The sequence below is a fragment of the Oncorhynchus tshawytscha genome, linkage group LG14, assembly GCF_018296145.1.
Source record: "Oncorhynchus tshawytscha isolate Ot180627B linkage group LG14, Otsh_v2.0, whole genome shotgun sequence".
Taxonomy (NCBI): domain Eukaryota; kingdom Metazoa; phylum Chordata; class Actinopteri; order Salmoniformes; family Salmonidae; genus Oncorhynchus; species Oncorhynchus tshawytscha.
In genome coordinates this window covers 31,921,614-31,943,004 of record NC_056442.1, presented here as the reverse complement: position 1 = coordinate 31,943,004, position 21,391 = coordinate 31,921,614, and the positions used below count along the sequence as shown (strand labels likewise).

The 21,391-nt window shown below is 49.6% G+C and overlaps 1 protein-coding gene across 4 annotated transcripts in view; it reads left to right on the top strand.

The window, feature by feature from the left end:
• LOC112267028 (BCAS3 microtubule associated cell migration factor) overlaps positions 1 to 21,391 on the top strand; it is a 354,308-nt gene that overhangs the window by 104,091 nt on the left and 228,826 nt on the right. For 3 of the 4 annotated variants that reach the window (XM_042297357.1, XM_042297358.1, XM_042297360.1), the window contains exon 17: positions 8,587 to 8,631. The exons of the other annotated variant lie outside the window; for it this stretch is intronic. In XM_042297357.1, coding sequence (XP_042153291.1) covers positions 8,587 to 8,631 — 45 coding nt within the window. The remainder of the gene's footprint in view (positions 1 to 8,586; positions 8,632 to 21,391) is intronic. 4 annotated transcript variants of the gene reach the window in all.

Here is a 21,391-nt window from a genome sequence, read left to right as displayed (position 1 = left end):
GGAGTAAGGGAGGAGAAAGGACCCCCCCTCCCTCTCTGTCGGAGTTGTTCCGGTTGTTTCTGTGTTTGGAGGGAGGGGAAGAGAGGAGATGGGATGTCCCCCTGTGATGCACAGCATCCTGCCCCGATAACCTCCACCAGACGAGGGCAGGGTTCCAGGGTTAGGGAGCAGATAGACAGACAGAGCTGGATCCAAGACTCTGGGACTCCTCAAAGTCACTACAGGGATGTGGGCTCTCTCCCCACTGTGTACATGGGTTCAGATAGTATTTGTTTTTTGTGTGTTTGAGTGAGCATTGCTATAGATCCAGATGGGCAGGGTTTGTAGTTTTGGTACCATTGGGCAAAGAAAGCTCAATTAAATACTATATGAACCCAGGTCTTTAGTACAGTGAGAATGGTGGAGGAAGTGACCCCCACATGACCCCTGGTTTGCTGTCGGACATATTTGGCAGAAGTCTGAGAGACAGAAGCTGTGTTCGGATACTCATACTAACCGCACTAACCCCACTATTTGTGATGTGAATTGAGTGTATAGAGTATGCTTATTCGTCATAGTATGGATATAGTTACTATGCCAAAAGTGGTGGGCACTATTTCCGTGCTTTTAGGGCCCATAATGCAATTCTTCCAAAAATGGGCGTGGCTTCACAACATTTTCAGATTTGATGAAAATGGCGGAAAATATGCAGCCGAAGTCCGACGAAGGTGGATACAAATTCATTGCTTTAACTAATTATGACAAAGGTTAAGAAATAAAGTAATGACTTTTCAAGTAAATTATGTTACACGTTATGTTGGCTGACAATTTGTTAGCTACGCTATCCTTACGAACCGCAATGCATTATAGCAGTAGGTACCTAACATTAGTTGGCTACTATTATTCACATCATTCTTAGCTAAGGGGTTTAGTCATTGTGCGTTTCAATGGACATTCTTCATTCTGGCAATCTACTCCGATTTCAGAGCACCCTCGCGCTAAATAACTGATTCATTTACGAATGCTCAACACCCGTTGAATATGGCCGGTGTCGACAACAAAAACAGCGTAATCAACTCTGCTAGGGTTTGTAAAATGGTCAGCGTGAGGTGTTCTGTGTCATTTGTGTCTATAAGTAGCTAGCCAACGTTAGCCAGTTTGCTTTGGTGCTTCACTGCCGTTGAACGCTCGGTTCAACACTACTCCTCGGCCAGAGCGTCCAGTGTTCGCAATGAACGCTCCAAATTTATGAAAGGACAATCTGACAGCGCTCTGGATTTACCACGCCCAGAGCGCACTGTGCATAGCAGCAGCATCAACTTCCGGTAGACAGGCGAAGCTAGCTCTAGTACGCTCAACTGAAACGATACCTACCGTTCATTTACAACTGAGGTGGGCAATTCCAGTCCTTGAGGGCCTGATTGGCATCACAGTTTTGCCCCAGCTAACACACCTGACTCCAATAATTAACTAATCATGATCTTCAGTTTAGAATGACATTTGATTAATCAGCTGTGTTTGCTAGGGATGGAGAAAAAGTGTGACGCCAATCATGCCCTTGAGAACTGGAGTTTCCACCCCTGGTTTACAGTATACTAAAATGAACTAATAGTGTGTAGTATATACTCATCAGGTATGTAGTATACAGTATGTTAGTATGGGTATTCGAACACAGCTAGAGAAACGAGCACTATCATTTGAGGCCTTGGGGAGCTTTTTAACATTTTAATGTTTTGGTTGTTTCAGTCCTGGAGTGTATAGCTAGCAAAGTATGCTCAAAGCTGAAACGCTCTCAGAGAATTTGCAATACGTGTTTGAAATGAAACGACGAAATTAAATGACCTGGTGTGAATCCCACTGATGGGTATTCTCCTCTAATGCAGACAGAGATGGAGAGAGCAAAAGAAACTGAGAGAGTGGGCCCTCCTGACCTTCCACAGACAGGCAGAACAGATTACTATTATACGTGTGTACAGTTGGAGCAGCTAGCCACCTGCCAGCCCATTGTCTGTTAGAGCTCTAATGAGAAAAGCACTGAGAAGACATGGGCTTTAAGAGCATAACAGCAGCTAGCGAGCATTGTGGCACCAGGCCTTCAGCACACACAGCACTGCGTGTGGAACGTGTCACACGCTAAACCATTTGCACAAATCACCCTCTTCTCTCTTTAATGGCACTAGCGGAGCAGCGTTAAGGTCCACGGGTTAAGAGTTGAATGTGTGAACGATTACTCCATGGGAGTGGGGTCGCTAACCTCCCAGGTCCATTTATCACTATCTCTCTCTCTCTCCCCTCATCCGCTGTTCCTCTCTATCCAGCCATTCGCCAGCTTTGATTCTTAGTGTTTCTGTGTGTTCTCAACAGAGTCGTAATGCGAGCATTAGCTAGCAAGTTTGGAGACAATCTATTTTTATATAAGTAGGGCTTTTACAGTGTTTTCCATTAGCGCACCGGCTTATGACCGGGAAACACAGCAAAGAGGAAGAGGTGAGTCTGTCCAAAATGAGCCCAATGCGTTTCTATGGGCATATTTTGTACCTAAGAGTGTCACCTGCCTTCCTGCCTTTGGGACAATGTTAGGGTGGAGACATGAGCATCTTGTCATTATATACAGATCTCTGGTTGCAGTTTAATATCTTTCCATGGAGGAGTGGAGGAGTGGCATGATGCTCGTGAATAGGGTCTTACATTGAGAGTATCTTCATCATGATACCATCATGATAGTGATCTATATTTTCAAAAGCGTGTTCATATTTCACGACCTCCGAGGGCTTTTGGAGTTGCCTATATGCTATTGAGCAAAATAATAGGCATACACTTGATTTAGGCAACACTATAGCATGCTAAATGTTTCTGCTCAGTGATCGATGAGCAAACAAATAATGTCCTATACCACCTCTATTTATTTGCCCAGCCGGAGAATTAACCAAATATACAGACAGAGATTCAGTCAAACAAAATCACATCGATTGACAAATTACAGGCTTTTGTTTGAGAGTAGGCCCAGGCTACTAAACAACTGAGTGAAGAGCAACATAACTCTACTTGTTAAGCCACATAGCATGCGGGGACACTGTGCGGGGACACTGTGCGGGGGGGGACACTGTGCGGGGACACTGTGCTAATCTGTGCTAATCAGTGCTAGTAAATGAGCCAGTAAGATGATCATGAGCAGCACTCACCTCAATTTAGCTAATGTTTCCACAGCCTAATTGTAGCCTAACCAATACCCAAATGGAGTCCCCAAGCTAGTCTAAAAACAGTGCCAAATGTTGCTGAAATAGTTGACCACACACTGGTAGGCTATTGCTTGAAATGTATTATAACTATTAGATGACTTTGGGAGTTTCAATAAGCGTTGAGCAACAATTTGATGCCTTCAATTGTATTAGCCTACTTTATTCCAATATTTTTGTCATTCAGTGATATTTATTCCCACAGTTATTCTTTATGGATCCATATAGTTGTGCTTAAGAAAACAGTGTGAAGGACAATGCGAAGAGATGGGACCATCAAGAACTGAAGAACGCAGTGCATGCCAATGCTGTCTTAGCATTACGGCTGCGTTTCATACTAAGCTGTAGGCAGACCTTTACTGCAATCATGACTAGGTTGGTTTGAAGAAATAAAAGTTTAGGCTTTGATACCGGCAACACCTTTTCAGATATAAACAAAAGGTGTAAAAAGTTGGCGGGATGCTAAAGTTGTAGAGGAAACGTCTCAGTATGAAAGGTGTATTATAAAATAGTCCTGATCAAATAGACCTAGACAATATCTATAACAACTGACTTCATCCAATGTTATGTCATTCTACACAATACCACAACTCTTTTCTCCAATCTGGGAGGCAAAGTATTCAATCATTTCGCTCTGCATTTCAGATGGAATCAACGCATTAGAATGTACCAGAGGCCACCAAAATAGACTTCCTATGGCAATGTTTTTCAACCCCCCCACACACACAGGGATGCCTGGCTGGCTACTTGTTTTATTTGGCTAGCTACTCTATGTACTTAGAGCGTTGGACTAGTAACCGGAAGGTTGCAAGTTCAAACCCCCGAGCTGACAAGGTACAAATCTGTCGTTCTGCCCCTGAACAGGCAGTTAACCCACTGTTCCTAGGCCGTCATTGAAAATAAGAATTTGTTCTTAACTGACTTGCCTAGTTAAATAAAGGTCAAATAAAATAAAAAACTTGTGGAAAACACTGCCTATACTCTATATCACATGTCATTTGTGTTCTAATCTTTTATATTGTTAGTGCATGTGGAAACTATTCGCCTAGTTTTATCAGGTTTTTTTTGTTAAAGAAATGATGTTTCTGACCTACTATCGACATCACACCATAACCGTCTTCTTATTAAGAAATAAGAAAAAGTGCTACATGCATTATTTTTTACCCAAGATCCAGTACAGGCTTGTTCCATTGAGACCTGTAACACTATCTATCTGTATCCTATCAGCCACCATCCATTCACCCAGCAGGAGGCTAGCAGGGTGCCAGTGTTTAAGTGCTTCACATGGGGGTAAAGTACATCAGCGATGCCAGCCTCCCAGTGCCAGTGAAGGCCCAATTAAGGCCAAGGCCCGATGGTCATGTGAAGGTGTTGAACTACCCCCCACCCGCCCATGCTGGTTGGCTAGCTTTTGAATGTAATTGAACCCATACCCGTGTTATGTTAGGTACTGGCTAAACCCTATCCATGCTGTTAGGCTAGCCACTAGCTTTTGGACATCTGTGTAACTTCCGGCCCATGCTGTTTGACTACTGGCTAAATGTGTTCGAACAAACATAACAGGACTAGAGTTAGCATAGCCGAGACCCACTGGTCCTGTTAAACTGACCCCATGTCCTGCTGTTAGGCTAGCTACCGGAGAACCGTGTTGTTTGTCTAGCCACCAGCTAACCCTTTAACCATGCTGTTTGTCTACTGGCTAAAATGTGTTTGAGCCAACATAACAGGACCCCCACCGCCATTGCTCACCCAAAGTCCATCCACTCAGACCAAGGTCTCTTCCTTAAAAGGAAAACACTGGTCTCCACTCAACAGTAGTCTCCAGTCTCCCAATGACCACCTCAGTAAAAAGTTGACTTTGTGTTCTCTCCGTCTAAGTAACCTCTCTCCACCTCTCTCCACCTCTCTCTCCTCCTCTCTCCACCTCTCTCCAACTCTCCTCCTCTCTCCACCTCTCTCCTCCTCTCTCCACCTCTCTCCACCTCTCTTCAACTCTCCTCCTCTCTCCACCTCTCTCCTCCCTCTCTCCTCCTCTCTCCACCTCTCTCCTCCTCTCTCCACCTCTCTCCACCCCTCTCCACCCCTCTCCACCCCTCTCCACCCCTCTCCACCCCTCTCCACCTCTCTCCACCTCTCTCCTCCTCTCTCTAACTCTCCTCCTCTCTCCACCTCTCTCCAACTCTCCTCCTCTCTCCACCTCTCTCCTCCTCTCTCCTCCTCTCTCCACCTCTCTCCTCCTCTCTCCACCTCTCTCCTCCTCTCTCTCCACCTCTCTCCACCTCTCTTCAACTCTCCTCCTCTCTCCACCTCTCTCCTCCTCTCTCCACCTCTCTCCTCCTCTCTCCTCCTCTCTCCACCTCTCTCCACCTCTCTCCACCTCTCTCCTCCTCTCTCCTCATATCTCTGGGCTAATGCAGATACTCCACTGCTCTACTACTCTACACACACACACAGTGCCGTGCTAGTCTGGAGAGATTCAGACAGATGCCCCGTCCCTCCGCAGCAGATAATAAAAAGAAGTGGCGTGCCGTGCTTTGATTGGCCAGTAGCCTTGACTACCTCCCAAATGGCACCCTATATAGTGCACTACTTTTGACAAGGCTCCATAGGGTTCTGGTCAAAAGTTGTGCACTATAATGGGAATGGGGTGCCATTTGAGAGTTACTGCCGTACTGATGTGGTGTGCTGTGTTCAGGGACAAAGTTCAGTCTCATCTGGCCATTATTACTGTGGGGAAAAGGCTGTTTACTGTAAACTGTTTACAGAGGTCTGTCACTATCTCTGAACATGCAGGGTAAACACAGGAACACACTCCCACTCCTAATGGCTCGTAAACACTGGCCCGGGGAATACACACACACTCAAAAAAAGACCACCGGACACACACTCGCCCACACCCTCAGACGCTTGCAAACACACACGAATACTCACAGACAATTCACAAACAAATTCACACTCACCCGGAAAAAGTCATATCCAGACATATGTTCTTCTCAAACAAAGTAATTGTGCTGCAGTGTACCTTATCCATAAACCCACAAGGTTTAATTGGCATTGGAACAAAGTTGATCAAACGTGATTTTATATGACTGATCCTGTAGGGCATATCTGATTCCTTCAACAACCTAAGCAAAGTTAAGATTCCCTTTTTTGTCTTCTCTTTAACCCATTACACTCATATCCGCATACGGGTTGAAAACGGCAGCTTTGGGCTCTGATAAGTGCCTTAATTTAGGACGCAGTGGCTGTTCAGTAACATGCTATAAATGACGTCAGCGCTCAGGGTCTCCGCTTCACAGCTCTGAATGGGTTTTGACTCACAATGTTTTGTCTGAGTGAGGGACATGTGGTAAATTAAGAAGACTCAAAGCATCTTGAAAGATGAGACATTGAGAATTATAATAAATACCAGTTTGATGTCATACGAGCAAGCCAAACGTGCACTTTACATTTCCATACAATGAAACTCATGTCAAATACAGTGTCAATGTTTATGATCACTATTTGTGATGTACTGTAGAGTTCCAAGATGACATGGCGTAACACCCTGGGTTGTTCTGAACAGAATGAGCCCATGTTTTGTCCTTTGTGTCATTTGCCATGGAACACGCATCTGAATGTACTCATGACTACTTTCTATGGTCACCAGAATTACGATCTGAATTGCCCTGTGAAAGCCTAACACTGTAAGATCGTATTTTATAACTTTTCTAGTCATGTTGGCAATATAACAAGCTTTCAAATGATGCCCACCTCAACCATTGTGATTTATAATGGTCCTTTTTGGGATTGCGTAAACAACAACAGTAATTGTGTGATTGCAGGGTTGTGTTCCAAACAAAACAACTACAAGTGTGCTTGCTGTAGTTCCTCAACGTCACAGTGAGGAGAGCTTCAAAAAACACCTAACACGGAACCCAAACCGGCTGCGCAAGTGCGCCATCGTGCATACATTTATTTTGTCCCCCCACACCAAATGCGATCACGACACGCAGGTTAAAATATCAAAACAAATTCTGAACCAATGACATTAATTTGGGGACAGGTCGAAAAGTATTAAACATTTATGGCAATTAAGCTTGCACTTGCTAGCTAATTTGTCCTGGGATATAAACATTAGGTTGTTATTTTACCTGAAATGCACAAGGTCCTCTACTCTGACAATTAATCCACACATAAAAACGGCCAACCGAATAGTTTCTAGTCATCTCTCCTCCTTCCAGGCTTTTTCATTGTTTAACTTATATGGTGATTGGTATCTAAACCTTCATAGTATTACCACGACAACCGGCAACAGTTCATCTTTCAATCACCCACGTGGGTATAACCAATGAGGAGATGGCACGTGGGTACCTGCTTCTATAAACCTTTGAGGAGATGGGAGAGGCAGGACTTGCAGCGCGATCTGCGTCAGAAATAGGCATGACTTCTATTTTAGCCCTTGGCAACGCAGACGCTCGCGAGCAGTGTGGGTGCAATAATTGAATAACACAGATTCCTACATTTCAGACTCCACGCGACGCGAGCGGTGTATTCAGGGTATTATAGTTGACTTTTCTTTGAGTCATAAAAATACATTGAAATGACTTAGGAACTGTGACCACTTGGAGACACCAGTTAGTCCTCTCACTCAAACCCTTGTCATTGTTTTATGTTGCACGTACCCCATATTTTCCAGGAATTTTCTTATCATGTTACTCAATGTAGCACTAGTATTTTTGTTACGGACAAATACGGAGAAAAGCACACAATCAGCAGTGTAATGTTTGGATTCTTGTGTCAGGTGAACTGTTGTCCTCAACTTTGGTCTAATAATTTTCCCATCATCTTTAAACTCTTACCTTTAAATTGCTACCATGCTTATGCATATGCTTTTCATATTTCTTCTGGAAGAAACATTTCAATTTAGCCGTGTCCATATAGGCCAATTCCCGCGAGTGTAAAGGGTTAAGATATATATAAAAATTGAAATGCCTTGTTCCAATGTCTGAACAGCATACCATGATTTATCGTCAGTACTTTGTATTACTTATTCATACTCTTTCCTTAAAAGAAAGAGAAGAAAAAAAGTTGATTAATAGCTAAAAGGAAAAGTATGCTAGTACGCTTCCTCTGCCAAACGTATGGTACAACACACACTGAGACAAGCACACACACATACGTATGGTACTGCACTTTACACAATGGTCTGAGTTGTTGAGGCAGGTCCCAGGTTTCAGATCAATTCTAACACGGACAGTTTGCTTCCTGCTTTATGTGTCTTGTACGCTTAAACAGACAGGTCAAAAATGTAAGTTGAAAAGTGTCTGACTGGCTAATAATGGTTTTTCCATCTATCTCTTCTTTGTGTGTCTCTCCCTCCCCCATGAAGACCTTACCTCTTTGGGGCAGGATGTTTTGCCATTAAAACTCCATGGTGAGTTTCCCTCCTCACTACCTACCTACCAGCATGCTCTGTTGTTGCTCTGTCCTGGCTCAAGACAACATCAAATGGCACCCTATTCTTTATTTAGTGCACTACTTCTGGCCACATGGGCCCTGATCAGAAGAATTGCACTTAATAGACAATGAGGTGCCATTTGGGACGCAGTCAGCGACGTCCCATCTTTTCATTCTGTCTGAGTATAATGAGTGTATTCTGTATCAACACGTTCTGTCACGTCGTCATCCCTGAGGAAAACACCATGGAAGTTCTTCTCTTTTTTTGACACTCCTTCCCCCCATTTTTAGTTCTGCAAAGTGTTTTCTTTCCTTGAAGTGGATTTGAGTGATCACAAGATCGTATACATCTGACGTCAAGATTCACACCAAACAACAATTTAATTCCACACAAGCTGTCTATGGAATTGGGATACTGTTTTGATTTCTGGATCACTTTTTATGGAGGGGTAAACTCACAAACCCAGAAGTATGTTGTAACATCACTGGAACCTTCTTGTCTGGCTCCTTGTGGTCTATTTAAACCCACCACTTCTTCATGACGGTGACCGAGCTCACTCTGTCTCGCTCGATCGCTCCCTCTCTCTCTCGCTCCCTCTGTCTGTCTGTCTCGCTCGCTCCTACTCTCTCTCTCCCTCAAATCAAATGTATTTATATAGCCCTTCGTACATCAGCTGATATCTGAAAGTGCTGTACAGAAACCCAGCCTAAAACCCCAAACAGCAAGCAATGCAGGTGTAGAAGCACGGTGGCTAGGTAAAACTCCCTAGAAAGGCCAAAACCTAGGAATAAACCTAGAGAGGAACCAGACTATGAGAGGTGGCCAGTCCTCTTCTGGCTGTGCCGGTGGAGATTATAACAGAACATGGCCAAGATGTTCAAATGTTCATAAATGACCAGCATGGTCAAATAATAATAATCACAGTAGTTGTCGAGGGTGCAGCAAGTCAGCACCTCAGGAGTAAATGTCAGTTGGCTTTTCATAGCCGATCATTAAGAGTATCTCTACCACTGCTGTCTCTAGAGAGTTGAAAACAGCAGGTCTGGGACAGGTAGCACGTCCGGTGAATAGGTCAGGATTCGCTCGCTCGTTTCCCTCCCTCTCTCCCTTTCTCCCTCTCTCTCTCCCCCTCTCTGGCTCTCTCTCTCTCTCTCTCTCTCTCTCTCTTCTCTCTTCTCTCTCTCTCTCTCTCTCTCTCTGGCTCCCCTCTCTCTCTGGCTCCCCTCTCTGGCTCCCCTCCCTCTCTGGCTCCCCTCTCTGGCTCCCCTCCCTCTCTCTGGCTCCCCTCCCTCTCTCTGGCTCCCCTCCCTCTCTCTGGCTCCCCTCCCTCTCTCTGGCTCCCTCCCTCTCTCTGGCTCTCTCTCTGGCTCCCTCCCTCTCTCTGGCTCCCCTCCCTCTCTCTGGCTCCCTCCCTCTCTCTGGCTCTCTCTCTCTCTCTGGCTCTCTCTCTGGCTCCCTCCCTCTCTCTGGCTCTCTCCCTCTCTCTGGCTCTCTCCCTCTCTCTGGCTCTTTCCCTGTCTCTGGCTCCCTCCCTCTCTCTGGCTCCCTCCCTCTCTCTGGCACTCTCCCTCTCTCTGGCACTCTCCCTCTCTCTGGCTCCCTCCCTCTCTCTGGCACTCTCCCTCTCTCTGGCTCCCTCCCTCTCTCCCTCTCTCTGGCTCCCTCCCTCTCCCTCTCTCTGGCTCCCTCCCTCACTCCCTCTCGCTTGCTCCCTCCCTCCCTCACTCCCTCTCACTTGCTCCCTCCCTCTGTCTCGCTCGCTCCTTCTGTCTCGACCCCTCCCTCTGTCTCGACCCCTCCCTCTGTCTCGACCCCTCCCTCTGTCTCGACCCCTCCCTCTGTCTCGACCCCTCCCTCTGGCTCGACCCCTCCCTCTGGCTCGACCCCTCCCTCTGGCTCGACCCTCTCTCTGTCTCAACCCTTCCCTCTGGCTCGCTCGTGCCCTCCCTGTCTCGCGCCCTCCCTGTCTCGCGCCCTCCCTGTCTCGCGCCCTCCCTGTCTCGCTCGCTCCCTGTCTCGCTCGCTCGCTCGCTCGCTCCCTCCCTGTCTCGCTCGCTCCCTCCCTCCCTGTCTCGCTCCCTGCTCGCTCCCTCCCTCCCTGTCTCGCTCGCTCCCTCCCTCCCTGTCTCGCTCGCTCGCTCCCTCCCTCCCTGTCTCGCTCCCTCCCTCCCTGTCTCGCTCCCTCCCTCCCTGTCTCGCTCGCTCGCTCCCTCCCTCCCTGTCTCGCTCGCTCCCTCCCTCCCTGTCTCGCTCGCTCGCTCCCTCCCTCCCTGTCTCGCTCGCTCGCTCCCTCCCTCCCTCTCGCTCGCTCCCTCCCTCCCTCCCTGTCTCGCTCCCTCCCTGTCTCGCTCCCTCCCTCCTGTCTCGCTCGCTCCTCCCTCCCTGTCTCGCTCGCTCCCTCCCTCCCTGTCTCGCTCGCTCCCTCGCTCCCTCCCTGTCTCGCTCGCTCCTCGCTCCCTCCCTGTCTCGCTCGCTCCCTCGCTCCCTCCCTGTCTCGCTCGCTCCCTCGCTCCCTCCCTGTCTCCCTCCCTGTCTCCTCCCTGTCTCGCTCCTGTCTCGCTCCCTGTCTCGCTCCCTGTCTCGCTCCTGTCTCGCTCCTGTCTCGCTCCTGTCTCGCTCCTGTCTCGCTCCCTGTCTCCCTGTCTCGCTCCTCCCCTGCCTGTCTCGCTCCCTGTCTCGCTCCTGTCTCGCTCCTGTCTCGCTCCCTGTCTCCCTGTCTCGCTCCCTGTCTCCCTGTCTCGCTCCCTGTCTCGCTCCCTGTCTCGCTCCCTGTCTCGCTCCCTGTGTCTCGCTCCTGTCTCCCTCCCTGTCTCCCTCCCTGTCTCCTCCCTGTCTCCCTCCTGTCTCCTCCCTGTCTCCGTCGCTGTCTCCACCCTCCCTGTCTCTCTACCTCCCTGTCTCCCTCCTCGCTACCTCCCTCCCTGTCTCCCTCCCTCTCTACCTCCCTCCCTGTCTCCCTACCTCCCTGTCTCCTTCCTCCATGTCTCCCTCCCTCGCTACCTCCCTCCCTGTCTCCCTCCCTCCCTGTCTCCCTACCTCCCTGTCTCCCTACCTCCCTGTCTCCCTACCTCCCTGTCTCCCTACCTCCCTGTCTCCCTACCTCCCTGTCTCCCTACCTCCCTGTCTCCCTGTCTCCCTGTCTCCCTACCTCCTGTCTCCCTCCCTCCCTCCCTACCTCCCTGTCTCCCTACCTCCCTGTCTCCCTACCTCCCTGTCTCCCTACCTCCCTGTCTCCCTACCTCCCTGTCTCCCTCCCTCCCTGTCTCCCTACCTCCCTGTCTCCCTACCTCCCTGTCTCCCTACCTCCCTGTCTCCCTCCCTCCCTCCCTACCTCCCTGTCTCCCTCCCTCCCTGTCTCCCTCCCTCCCTGTCTCCCTACCTCCCTGTCTCCCTACCTCCCTGTCTCCCTACCTCCCTGTCTCCCTGTCTCCCTACCTCCCTGTCTCCCTACCTCCCTGTCTCCCTGTCTCCCTACCTCCCTGTCTCCCTACCTCCCTACCTCCCTGTCTCCTCCCTGTCTCCCTACCTCCCTGTCTCCCTGTCTCCCTACCTCCCTGTCTCCCCTCCCTCCCTGTCTCCCTACCTCCCTGTCTCCCTCCCTCCCTGTCTCCCTACCTCCCTGTCTCCCTACCTCCCTGTCTCCCTACCTCCCTGTCTCCCTACCTCCCTGTCTCCCTCCCTCCCTGTCTCCCTACCTCCCTGTCTCCCTACCTCCCTGTCTCCCTCCTCCCTGTCTCGCTCGCTCCCTGTCTCGCTCCTCCTGTCTCCCTCCTCCCTCGCTCCCTCCCTGTCTCCCTGTCTCCCTCGCTCCCTCCCTGTCTCCCTACCTCCCTCTCCTCCCTCGCTCCCTCCCTGTCTCCCTCCCTGTCTCCCTCCCTGTCTCGCTCCCTGTCTCCCTCCCTGTCTCGCTCCCTGTCTCCCTCCCTGTCTCCCTCCCCTGTCTCCCTCCCCCTGTCTCCCTCCCTGTCTCGCTCCTGTCTCGCTCCCTGTCTCCTCCCTGTCTCCCTCCTCCTGTCTCTCTCCTGTCTCCCTCCCTGTCTCCCTCCCTGTCTCGCTCCCTGTCTCCCTCCTCCCTGTCTCCCTGTCTCGCTCCCTCCCTGCCTGTCTCCTCCTGTCTCCTCCCTCCCTGTCTCCCTACCTCCCTGTCTCCTCCCTGTCTCCCTGTCTCCCTGTCTCCTGTCTCCCTGTCTCCCTCCTCCCTGTCTCGCTCCTGTCTCCCTACCTCCCTGTCTCCTACCTCCTGTCTCCCTCCCTGTCTGCTCCCCTGTCTCCCTCCCTGTCTCCCTCCCTGTCTCCCTCCTCCCTGTCTCCCTCCCTGTCTCCCCCTGTCTCCCTCCCCCTGTCTCCCTCCCTGTCTCCGTCGCTACCACCCTCCTCCCTGTCTCTCTACCTCCCCGTCTCCCTCCTCGCTACCTCCCTCCCTGTCTCCCTCCCTCTCTACCTCCCTCCCTGTCTCCCTCCCTGTCTCCCTCCCTGTCTCCCGCTACCACCTCCCTGTCTCTCTACCTCCCTGTCTCCCTCCCTCGCTCCTCCCTCCCTGTCTCCCTCCCTCCTCTACCTCCTCCCTGTCTCCCTACCTCCCTGTCTCCCTTCCTCCATGTCTCCCTCCTCCCTACCTCCCTCCCTGTCTCCCTCCCTCCCTGTCTCCCTACCTCCCTGTCTCCCTACCTCCCTGTCTCCCTTCCTCCATGTCTCCTTCCCTCCCTACCTCCCTCCCCTACCTCCCTACCTCCCTGTCTCCTTCCTCCATGTCTCCCTCCCTACCTCCCTGCTCCCTCCCTCCCTGTCTCCCTACCTCCCTGTCTCCCTACCTCCATGTCTCCCTCCCTCCCTGTCTCCTCCCTCCCTGTCTCCCTACCTCCCTGTCTCCCTACCTCCCTGTCTCCCTCCTCCTTGCTCCTCCCTCCCTGTCTCCCTCCCTCCCTCCCTGTCTCCTCCCTCCCTGTCTCCCTACCTCCCTGTCTCCCTACCTCCCTGTCTCCCTACCTCCCTGTCTCCCTACCTCCCTGTCTCCCTACCTCCCTGTCTCCCTACCTCCCTGTCTCCCTACCTCCCTGTCTCCCTACCTCCCTGTCTCCTGTCTCCCTACCTCCCTGTCTCCCTCCCTCCCTGTCTCCCTACCTCCCTGTCTCCCTACCTCCCTGTCTCCCTACCTCCCTGTCTCCCTACCTCCCTGTCTCCCTACCTCCCTGTCTCCCTACCTCCCTGTCTCCCTCCCTCCCTGTCTCCCTACCTCCCTGTCTCCCTCCCTCCCTGTCTCCCTACCTCCCTGTCTCCCTACCTCCCTGTCTCCCTACCTCCCTGTCTCCCTCCTCCCTGTCTCCCTCCCTCCCTGTCTCCCTACCTCCCTGTCTCCCTCCCTCCCTGTCTCCCTACCTCCCTGTCTCCCTACCTCCCTGTCTCCCTACCTCCCTGTCTCCCTACCTCCCTGTCTCCCTGTCTCCCTACCTCCCTGTCTCCCTGTCTCCCTACCTCCCTGTCTCCCTACCTCCCTACCTCCCTGTCTCCCTCCCTCCCTGTCTCCCTACCTCCCTGTCTCCCTGTCTCCCTACCTCCCTGTCTCCCTGTCTCCCTACCTCCCTGTCTCCCTGTCTCCCTACCTCCCTGTCTCCCTCCTCCCTGTCTCCCTCCCTCCCTGTCTCCCTACCTCCCTGTCTCCCTCCCTCCCTGTCTCCCTACCTCCCTGTCTCCCTACCTCCCTGTCTCCCTACCTCCCTGTCTCCCTACCTCCCTGTCTCCCTCCCTCCCTGTCTCCCTACCTCCCTGTCTCCCTACCTCCCTGTCTCCCTACCTCCCTGTCTCCCTACCTCCCTGTCTCCCTACCTCCCTGTCTCCCTCCCTCCCTGTCTCCCTACCTCCCTGTCTCCCTGTCTCCCTACCTCCCTGTCTCCCTGTCTCCCTACCTCCCTGTCTCCCTACCTCCCTGTCTCCCTACCTCCCTGTCTCCCTACCTCCCTGTCTCCCTACCTCCCTACCTCCCTGTCTCCCTACCTCCCTGTCTCCCTACCTCCCTGTCTCCCTCCTCCCTGTCTCCCTACCTCCCTGTCTCCCTACCTCCTGTCTCCCTACCTCCCTGTCTCCCTCCCTCCCTGTCTCCCTACCTCCCTGTCTCCCTACCTCCCTGTCTCCCTCCCTCCCTGTCTCCCTCCCTCCCTGTCTCCCTACCTCCCTGTCTCCCTCCCTCCCTGTCTCCCTCCCTCCCTGTCTCCCTACCTCCCTGTCTCCCTACCTCCCTGTCTCCCTACCTCCCTGTCTCCCTACCTCCCTCCCCTGTCTCCCTCCCTCCCTGTCTCCCCTGTCTCCCTCCCTCCCTGTCTCCCTACCTCCCTGTCTCCCTACCTCCCTGTCTCCCTCCCTCCCTGTCTCCCTCCCTCCCTGTCTCCCTCCCTCCCTGTCTCCCTACCTCCCTGTCTCCCTCCCTCCCTGTCTCCCTCCCTCCCTGTCTCCCTACCTCCCTGTCTCCCTACCTCCCTGTCTCCCTACCTCCCTGTCTCCCTACCTCCCTGTCTCCCTGTCTCCCTACCTCCCTGTCTCCCTACCTCCCTGTCTCCCTCCCTCCCTGTCTCCCTCCCTCCCTGTCTCCCTCCCTCCCTGTCTCCCTACCTCCCTGTCTCCCTACCCCTCCCTGTCTCCCTCCCTCCCTGTCTCCCTACCTCCCTGTCTCCCTACCTCCCTGTCTCCCTACCTCCCTGTCTCCCTCCCTCCCTGTCTCCCTACCTCCCTGTCTCCCTACCTCCCTGTCTCCCTACCTCCCTGTCTCCCTACCTCCATGTCTCGCTCACTCTCTTGCTGTTTATTTATTTCTCACACACTCATTCTCTTTTTTTGCTGTTCACATTAAACCACAGACACGGTTTATTTAAGAATAATGCCTTTGTGTTGATCTCATGTTGTTCCTATTTGTGGTTTTATCGCCCTTTGTTATTTCTTGGCAATATTGTTAAACAATCGGATGTGTGTGTGCATGTGTGAGTCCTAAATTGCACACAGCCTGTCCGTTGTGAACAGGCCTAATGTGGCTTTAGCCATCCGTCTATTTGGCGCATTTTCTCTTTACATCAATTATATGATGTAATTGGTTAATGTCATAAGTGTCATGTAATGAGGGATTTGCCTTCCTTTCTGGGAAAACAACGTAGTGCTTATGTGTGAACTTAGAGTAAAGCATTGTTGTCGACTTGCAATATGTCTGTTGATTTGTTATAGGCTTATAATCATTTCCTTGATCCTGGAACATTTTGCAATAAGAGGTGGATTGTATAGTCATGAAAAAGCAGTGTTATTTTGTACGTACAGACATTTCACTATTCATGCTTCATTCTGTTTCAAATTAATCTAATTTACCTCAGTTGTGATGAAAGATATTACATTTGATACAGCATTTTGTCATAGCCAATCTTCCTCAAGGTAAATTACACAGCCGCATGCAGGCCTATATGTTTAATATGACGTTTTTGTGTCCACGCCGCTCAGTTTGGGCCTAAATCTACTGCGAACGACAGAGAACATTCAATTCTCTAAGTTAGCCGTGAGTTTTCTAACAATGTAGCTCTAATACTCAGGAGGGCAGAAACTCTCTCTGTCAACGCTGTCTTGTGAAATCAGATGCTTACAAGCTTTAAAAAAAAAAAAACATTATGACAGAGTCACTTATGGACGAATGATTGATTGGCTGGGCTCAATGGCGGTGCAGTGAACTTTTCCTCCGACAACGACGAATCACTCTCTCAACCCTCTCTCGTTCCTCCGTGACTGCCGACTCCCTCCATTCACTTTAGGAAATGAGTAGCATGTGGACCTTCCCCAAGTCTTGGCTTTCCTCAGTTGTTGTGGCCACTCATACCTTTTTAATTGAAGCTTTTTTCCCCTCCCTCCCTCCCTCCCTCCCTCCCAGTTAGGCTCTTAGTGATTTCAGAGTGGTATGCTTTTCAAAGGTACATCATTAGCATTTGTTAGCATGATGAACCCCCCCCACAGTGACAGTAACTGCCTGCCTTTGGCTCCAACTCAAGCGAGCTAGTTAAAGCAGTATTGTTTCTGTAATGGCATTTGTCCCCGAACTGAGGGCATAACAGATCATTTGTCAAACTTTATCATTCCAATGTGTTTTATAAACAGTAAGTGTAGTGTTTGGACGGGCTATAGAGGATGTTGACATGAGGACCTGAACCTCTTTTCCTCTCACCCTATCCCCTAGAATGTAGGGCATTACACGTGTCAAAAAGAGTGTGTGTGTGTATGTGTCTGTGTGTATATAGGGAATAGGGTGAGGACACACCCAATGACACATACAGTAGCACGTCTGCCTCTTCTCTGAACCCTAATGATCCCTCATTCTCCTTCTCTGTATCCCTCCTTTTTTTAACAGCTCAGGATGGACGAGTGTGGCGAGTAACCTCTCTGACCACCGTTGTCCAATTACATGAGATCACACTAGACTAGCTGTTAAATATAGCCTCAGTGCTAACACCACATGGAACCTCCATCTAGGGCTGTTCTGGGGTGTGGCAGGCCGGCAGGGGATACAACCATTCCACAATAAATCCCTCTCTCAGTATTAGTATGATGAGGAGGAACATTAGACATAGAGCGAGGAAAGGGGGTTGAAGTCTCTGATTCTGTGTGCATCCCAAGTGACACCCTATTCTCTACATATGTGCACTCTATTGACCAGGGCACATAGGGGACACAGCCTCTAATTCCTTCCCTGAGATGCTAAAACTTCCAAATGGCCTCATCATTACGGCCTTCTGTCTGTAGCTCCAGCCTCCTGCCCCAAGGCCACCTTTGTTTTGGAAGGCTGCTTTACAATAATAAATGTGACTTTGAAGGATATGTCCTCCACATGGCTGGCCAAAGCACACTCTCTCTCTCTCTCTGTCTCTCTCTCTCTCTCTCTCTCTCTCTCTCTGTCTCTCTCTCTCTGTCTCTCTCTCTCTGTCTCTCTCTCTCTGTCTCTCTCTCTCTGTCTCTCTCTGTCTCTCTCTGTCTCTCTCTCTCTCTGTCTCTCTGTGTCTCTCTGTCTCTCTCTGTCTCTCTCTGTCTCTCTCTGTCTCTCTCTCTCTCTCTCTCTGTCTCTCTCTCTCTGTCTCTCTCTCTCTGTCTCTCTCTCTGTCTCTCTCTGTCTCTCTCTCTCTGTCTCTCTCTGTCTCTCTCTCTCTGTCTCTCTCTGTCTCTCTGTCTGTCTCTCTCTGTCTCTCTCTGTCTCTCTCTGTGTCTCTCTCTCTCTCTCTCTCTCTCTCTCTCTCTCTCTCTCTCTGTCTCTCTCTCTCTCTCTCTCTCTCTCTGTCTCTCTGTCTCTCTCTCTCTCTATGCCCAGCCACTGATACATATTAAACATGGGCTTTGCGTCCGCTCCTCTCACCCCCGTTTAGCGTTACACTGCGTGTTTCCCAAATGATTCCCTATGTAGTGCCCTACTTTTGACCAGTACCCTATGGGCCCTGGTAAAATTGTATATAGGGAATATGGTGCCATTTTGGATGCAACCACTGGTCTGCTCTGCCCTACAGCCCCCCCTGCTCTTAGTCGCTGGACGCGCGGCTCTATCGGATTTGTTTACGGAGAGGGCCCTGAAAATAAATGGAGGCTGTCAGCTGCTGCTCTCGCCCTGCCCCCCTCCCGACCCCTTGATGGCGCCTCATGTTCGCCTCAGCCCTGTAATGCCAAACAACTTTGATGGTGGATGTCGCAGATTGAATTATGCCCCTGAGGAAAAGCTATTAGCTCAGTCAAGAGTCCTCATTTGTTAAATTAAAAGTGGAAATGACATGCGAGTAGTCTCTTCAGTGAATTAAAGTTGCAGAGAAAATGAAGTCTCTTCCTAATAGCACAAAAAAACATTTTGTGGGGAGAGAGAAGGAGAGAAAAGGGGATTTGGCTTCGATTTAGTGACATCCATCGCCCCCCTCTCCCCGTCCCACTCGGTATATTTATTTTTCATAGTTTATTGATACTGGGTTATATTTTTCATTTTGTTCCTCTTTCCTGACCGGTTCCTCTGTACCACATGGAGTCCAGAGGACTCTGTCCTCTGTCTGTCTGTCTGTCTGTCTGTCTGTCTGTCTGTCTGTCTGTCTGTCTGTCTGTCTGTCTGTCTGTCAAAACCTCAACACTTTCAAGCCACTTCAAGTGAGACCGAGTGGAAAATAATGATTTGAAACGCAGATGAATAAACTTTTGCGGCCATTTCTACTCAGAGAACCAAGCTGTGATCCCACTCCCTTAGGCAGACGGTGGTAACCCAGGAGGGAACGTGTGTGTTAGTACCCAGGCCAGCCCTGCAGCATAGTTCCTTGCAGCCGCCTTCTCTTCTTAGCCACATTTCTATAATATTTAATTTGTCATTGGGCCTTTCCCCTCAATTCATGAAAACATGTACTTTTTAAACAATGCTATTTGTTGAAGTATTACTCAAGCCTGCCTCTGCCCAAAGGCAACGGTGAATAGCGGGGCTAGAAAATACCTTTCTTCACACTACACACAGCTCCGTGTGGCAAATGCGTCAGCATAAGATTTCACCCCAAAACCAAAGTCAAGCCACCCTGGAATAGGATTTGTGTTTCCTGAGGATATTGAAACTGGTTGACCACAAGCTTTGAGGCTTTCCATTTTTTTCCAGTACGTGAGAGAGGAAGCAGAACGTTGGAGAGATGGTAGTAAACCTCACTAAAGAAGAGCCCTACAGACTCCATGTCGCTCACCGCTAGCTGTCAGACGCACGCGCACCCCTACACTAATCATGGTGGGTGAGGTTACGTGTTCTGTTATGACTAACACATACCCCAACCCTCTTTGCCTCCCTCCCCAAACCATTCACCAGCTCCCATATCATTGATTCTGTTAAAGAGAGATCCAGAGCGTGGAACAGGATTTGTTGTTTCCCATTTTCACCATATTAGTCATACTTTGATATGCAGATGTTGCATTAGAGAGGTTGATAAACAGAGAGTGACGGAATGAGAGAACGTAGAGAGAGGGACTGAATGAGAAAACGTAGAGAGAGTGACTGAATGAGAAAACGTAGAGAGAGGGACTGAATGAGAAAACGTAGAGAGAGTGACAATGAGAAAACGTAGAGTGACTGAATGATAAAATGTAGAGAGAGAGTGACTGAATGAGAAAACGTAGTGAGTGACTGAATGAGAAAACGAGAGAGTGACTGAATGAGAAAATGTAGTGACTGAATGAGAAAATGTAGAGTGACTGAATGAGAAAACGTGACTGAGAGAGTGACTGAATGAGAAAACGTAGAAGAGTGACTGAATGAAACGAAAACTGTGAATGAGAGAGTGACTGAATGAGAAAACGTAGAGAGAGTGACAATGAGAAAACGTAGAGAGAGGGACTGAATGAGAAAACGTAGAGAGAGTGACTGAATGAGAAAACGTAGAGAGAGTGACTGAATGAGAAAACGTAGAGAGAGGGACTGAATGAGAAAACGTGGAGAGAGTGACTGAATGAGAAAACGTAGAGAGAGGGACTGAATGAGAAAACGTAGAGAGAGTGACTGAATGAGAAAACGTAGAGAGAGGGACTGAATGAGAAAACGTAGAGAGAGTGACAATGAGAAAACGTAGAGTGACTGAATGATAAAATGTAGAGAGAGAGTGACTGAATGAGAAAACGTAGTGAGTGACTGAATGAGAAAACGAGAGAGTGACTGAATGAGAAAATGTAGTGACTGAATGAGAAAATGTAGAGTGACTGAATGAGAAAACGTAGAGAGAGTGACTGAATGGGAAAACGTGGAGAGAGTGACTGAATGAGAAAACGTAGAGAGAGTGACTGAATGAGAAAATGTAGAGAGAGTGACTGAATGAGAAAGTAGAGAGAGTGACTGAATGAGAAAACGTAGAGAGAGTGACTGAATGAGAAAACGTAGAGAGAGTGACTGAATGAGAAAACGTAGAGAGAGTGACTGAATGGGAAAACGTAGAAAGAGTGACTGAATGAGAAAACGTAGAGAGTGACTGAATGAGAAAACGTAGAGAGAGTGACTGAATGAGAAAACGTAGAGAGAGAGTGACTGAATGAGAAAACGTAGAGAGAGAGTGACTGAATGAGAAAACAGAGAGAGTGACTGAATGAGAAAACGTAGAGAGAGTGACTGAATGAGAGTACGTAGAGAGTGACTGAATGAGAAAACGTAGAGAGAGTGACTGAATGAGAGTACGTAGAGAGTGACTGAATGAGAAAACGTAGAGAGAGTGACTGAATGAGAAAACGTAGAGAGTGTAACTGGAAGAGAAAACGTAGAGAGAGTGACTGAATGAGAAAACGTAGAGAGTGTAACTGGAAGAGAAAACGTAGAGAGAGGGACTGAATGAGAAAACGTAGAGAGAGAGTGACTGAATGAGAAAACGTAGAGAGTGTAACTGGAAGAGAAAACGTAGAGAGAGAGTGACTGAATGAGAAAACGTAGAGAGTGTGACTGAATGAGAAAACGTAGAGAGTGACTGAATGAGAAAACGTAGAGAGAGTGACTGAATGAGAAAACGTAGAGAGTGTAACTGGAAGAGAAAACGTAGAGAGAGAGTGACTGAATGAGAAAACGTAGAGTGTGACTGGAAGAGAAAACGTAGAGAGTGTAACTGGAAGAGAAAACGTAGAGAGAGAGTGACTGAATGAGAAAACGTAGAGAGTGTGACAATGAGAAAACGTAGAGAGTGACTGAATGAGAAAACGTAGAGAGAGTGACTGAATGAGAAAACGTAGAGAGTGTAACTGGAAGAGA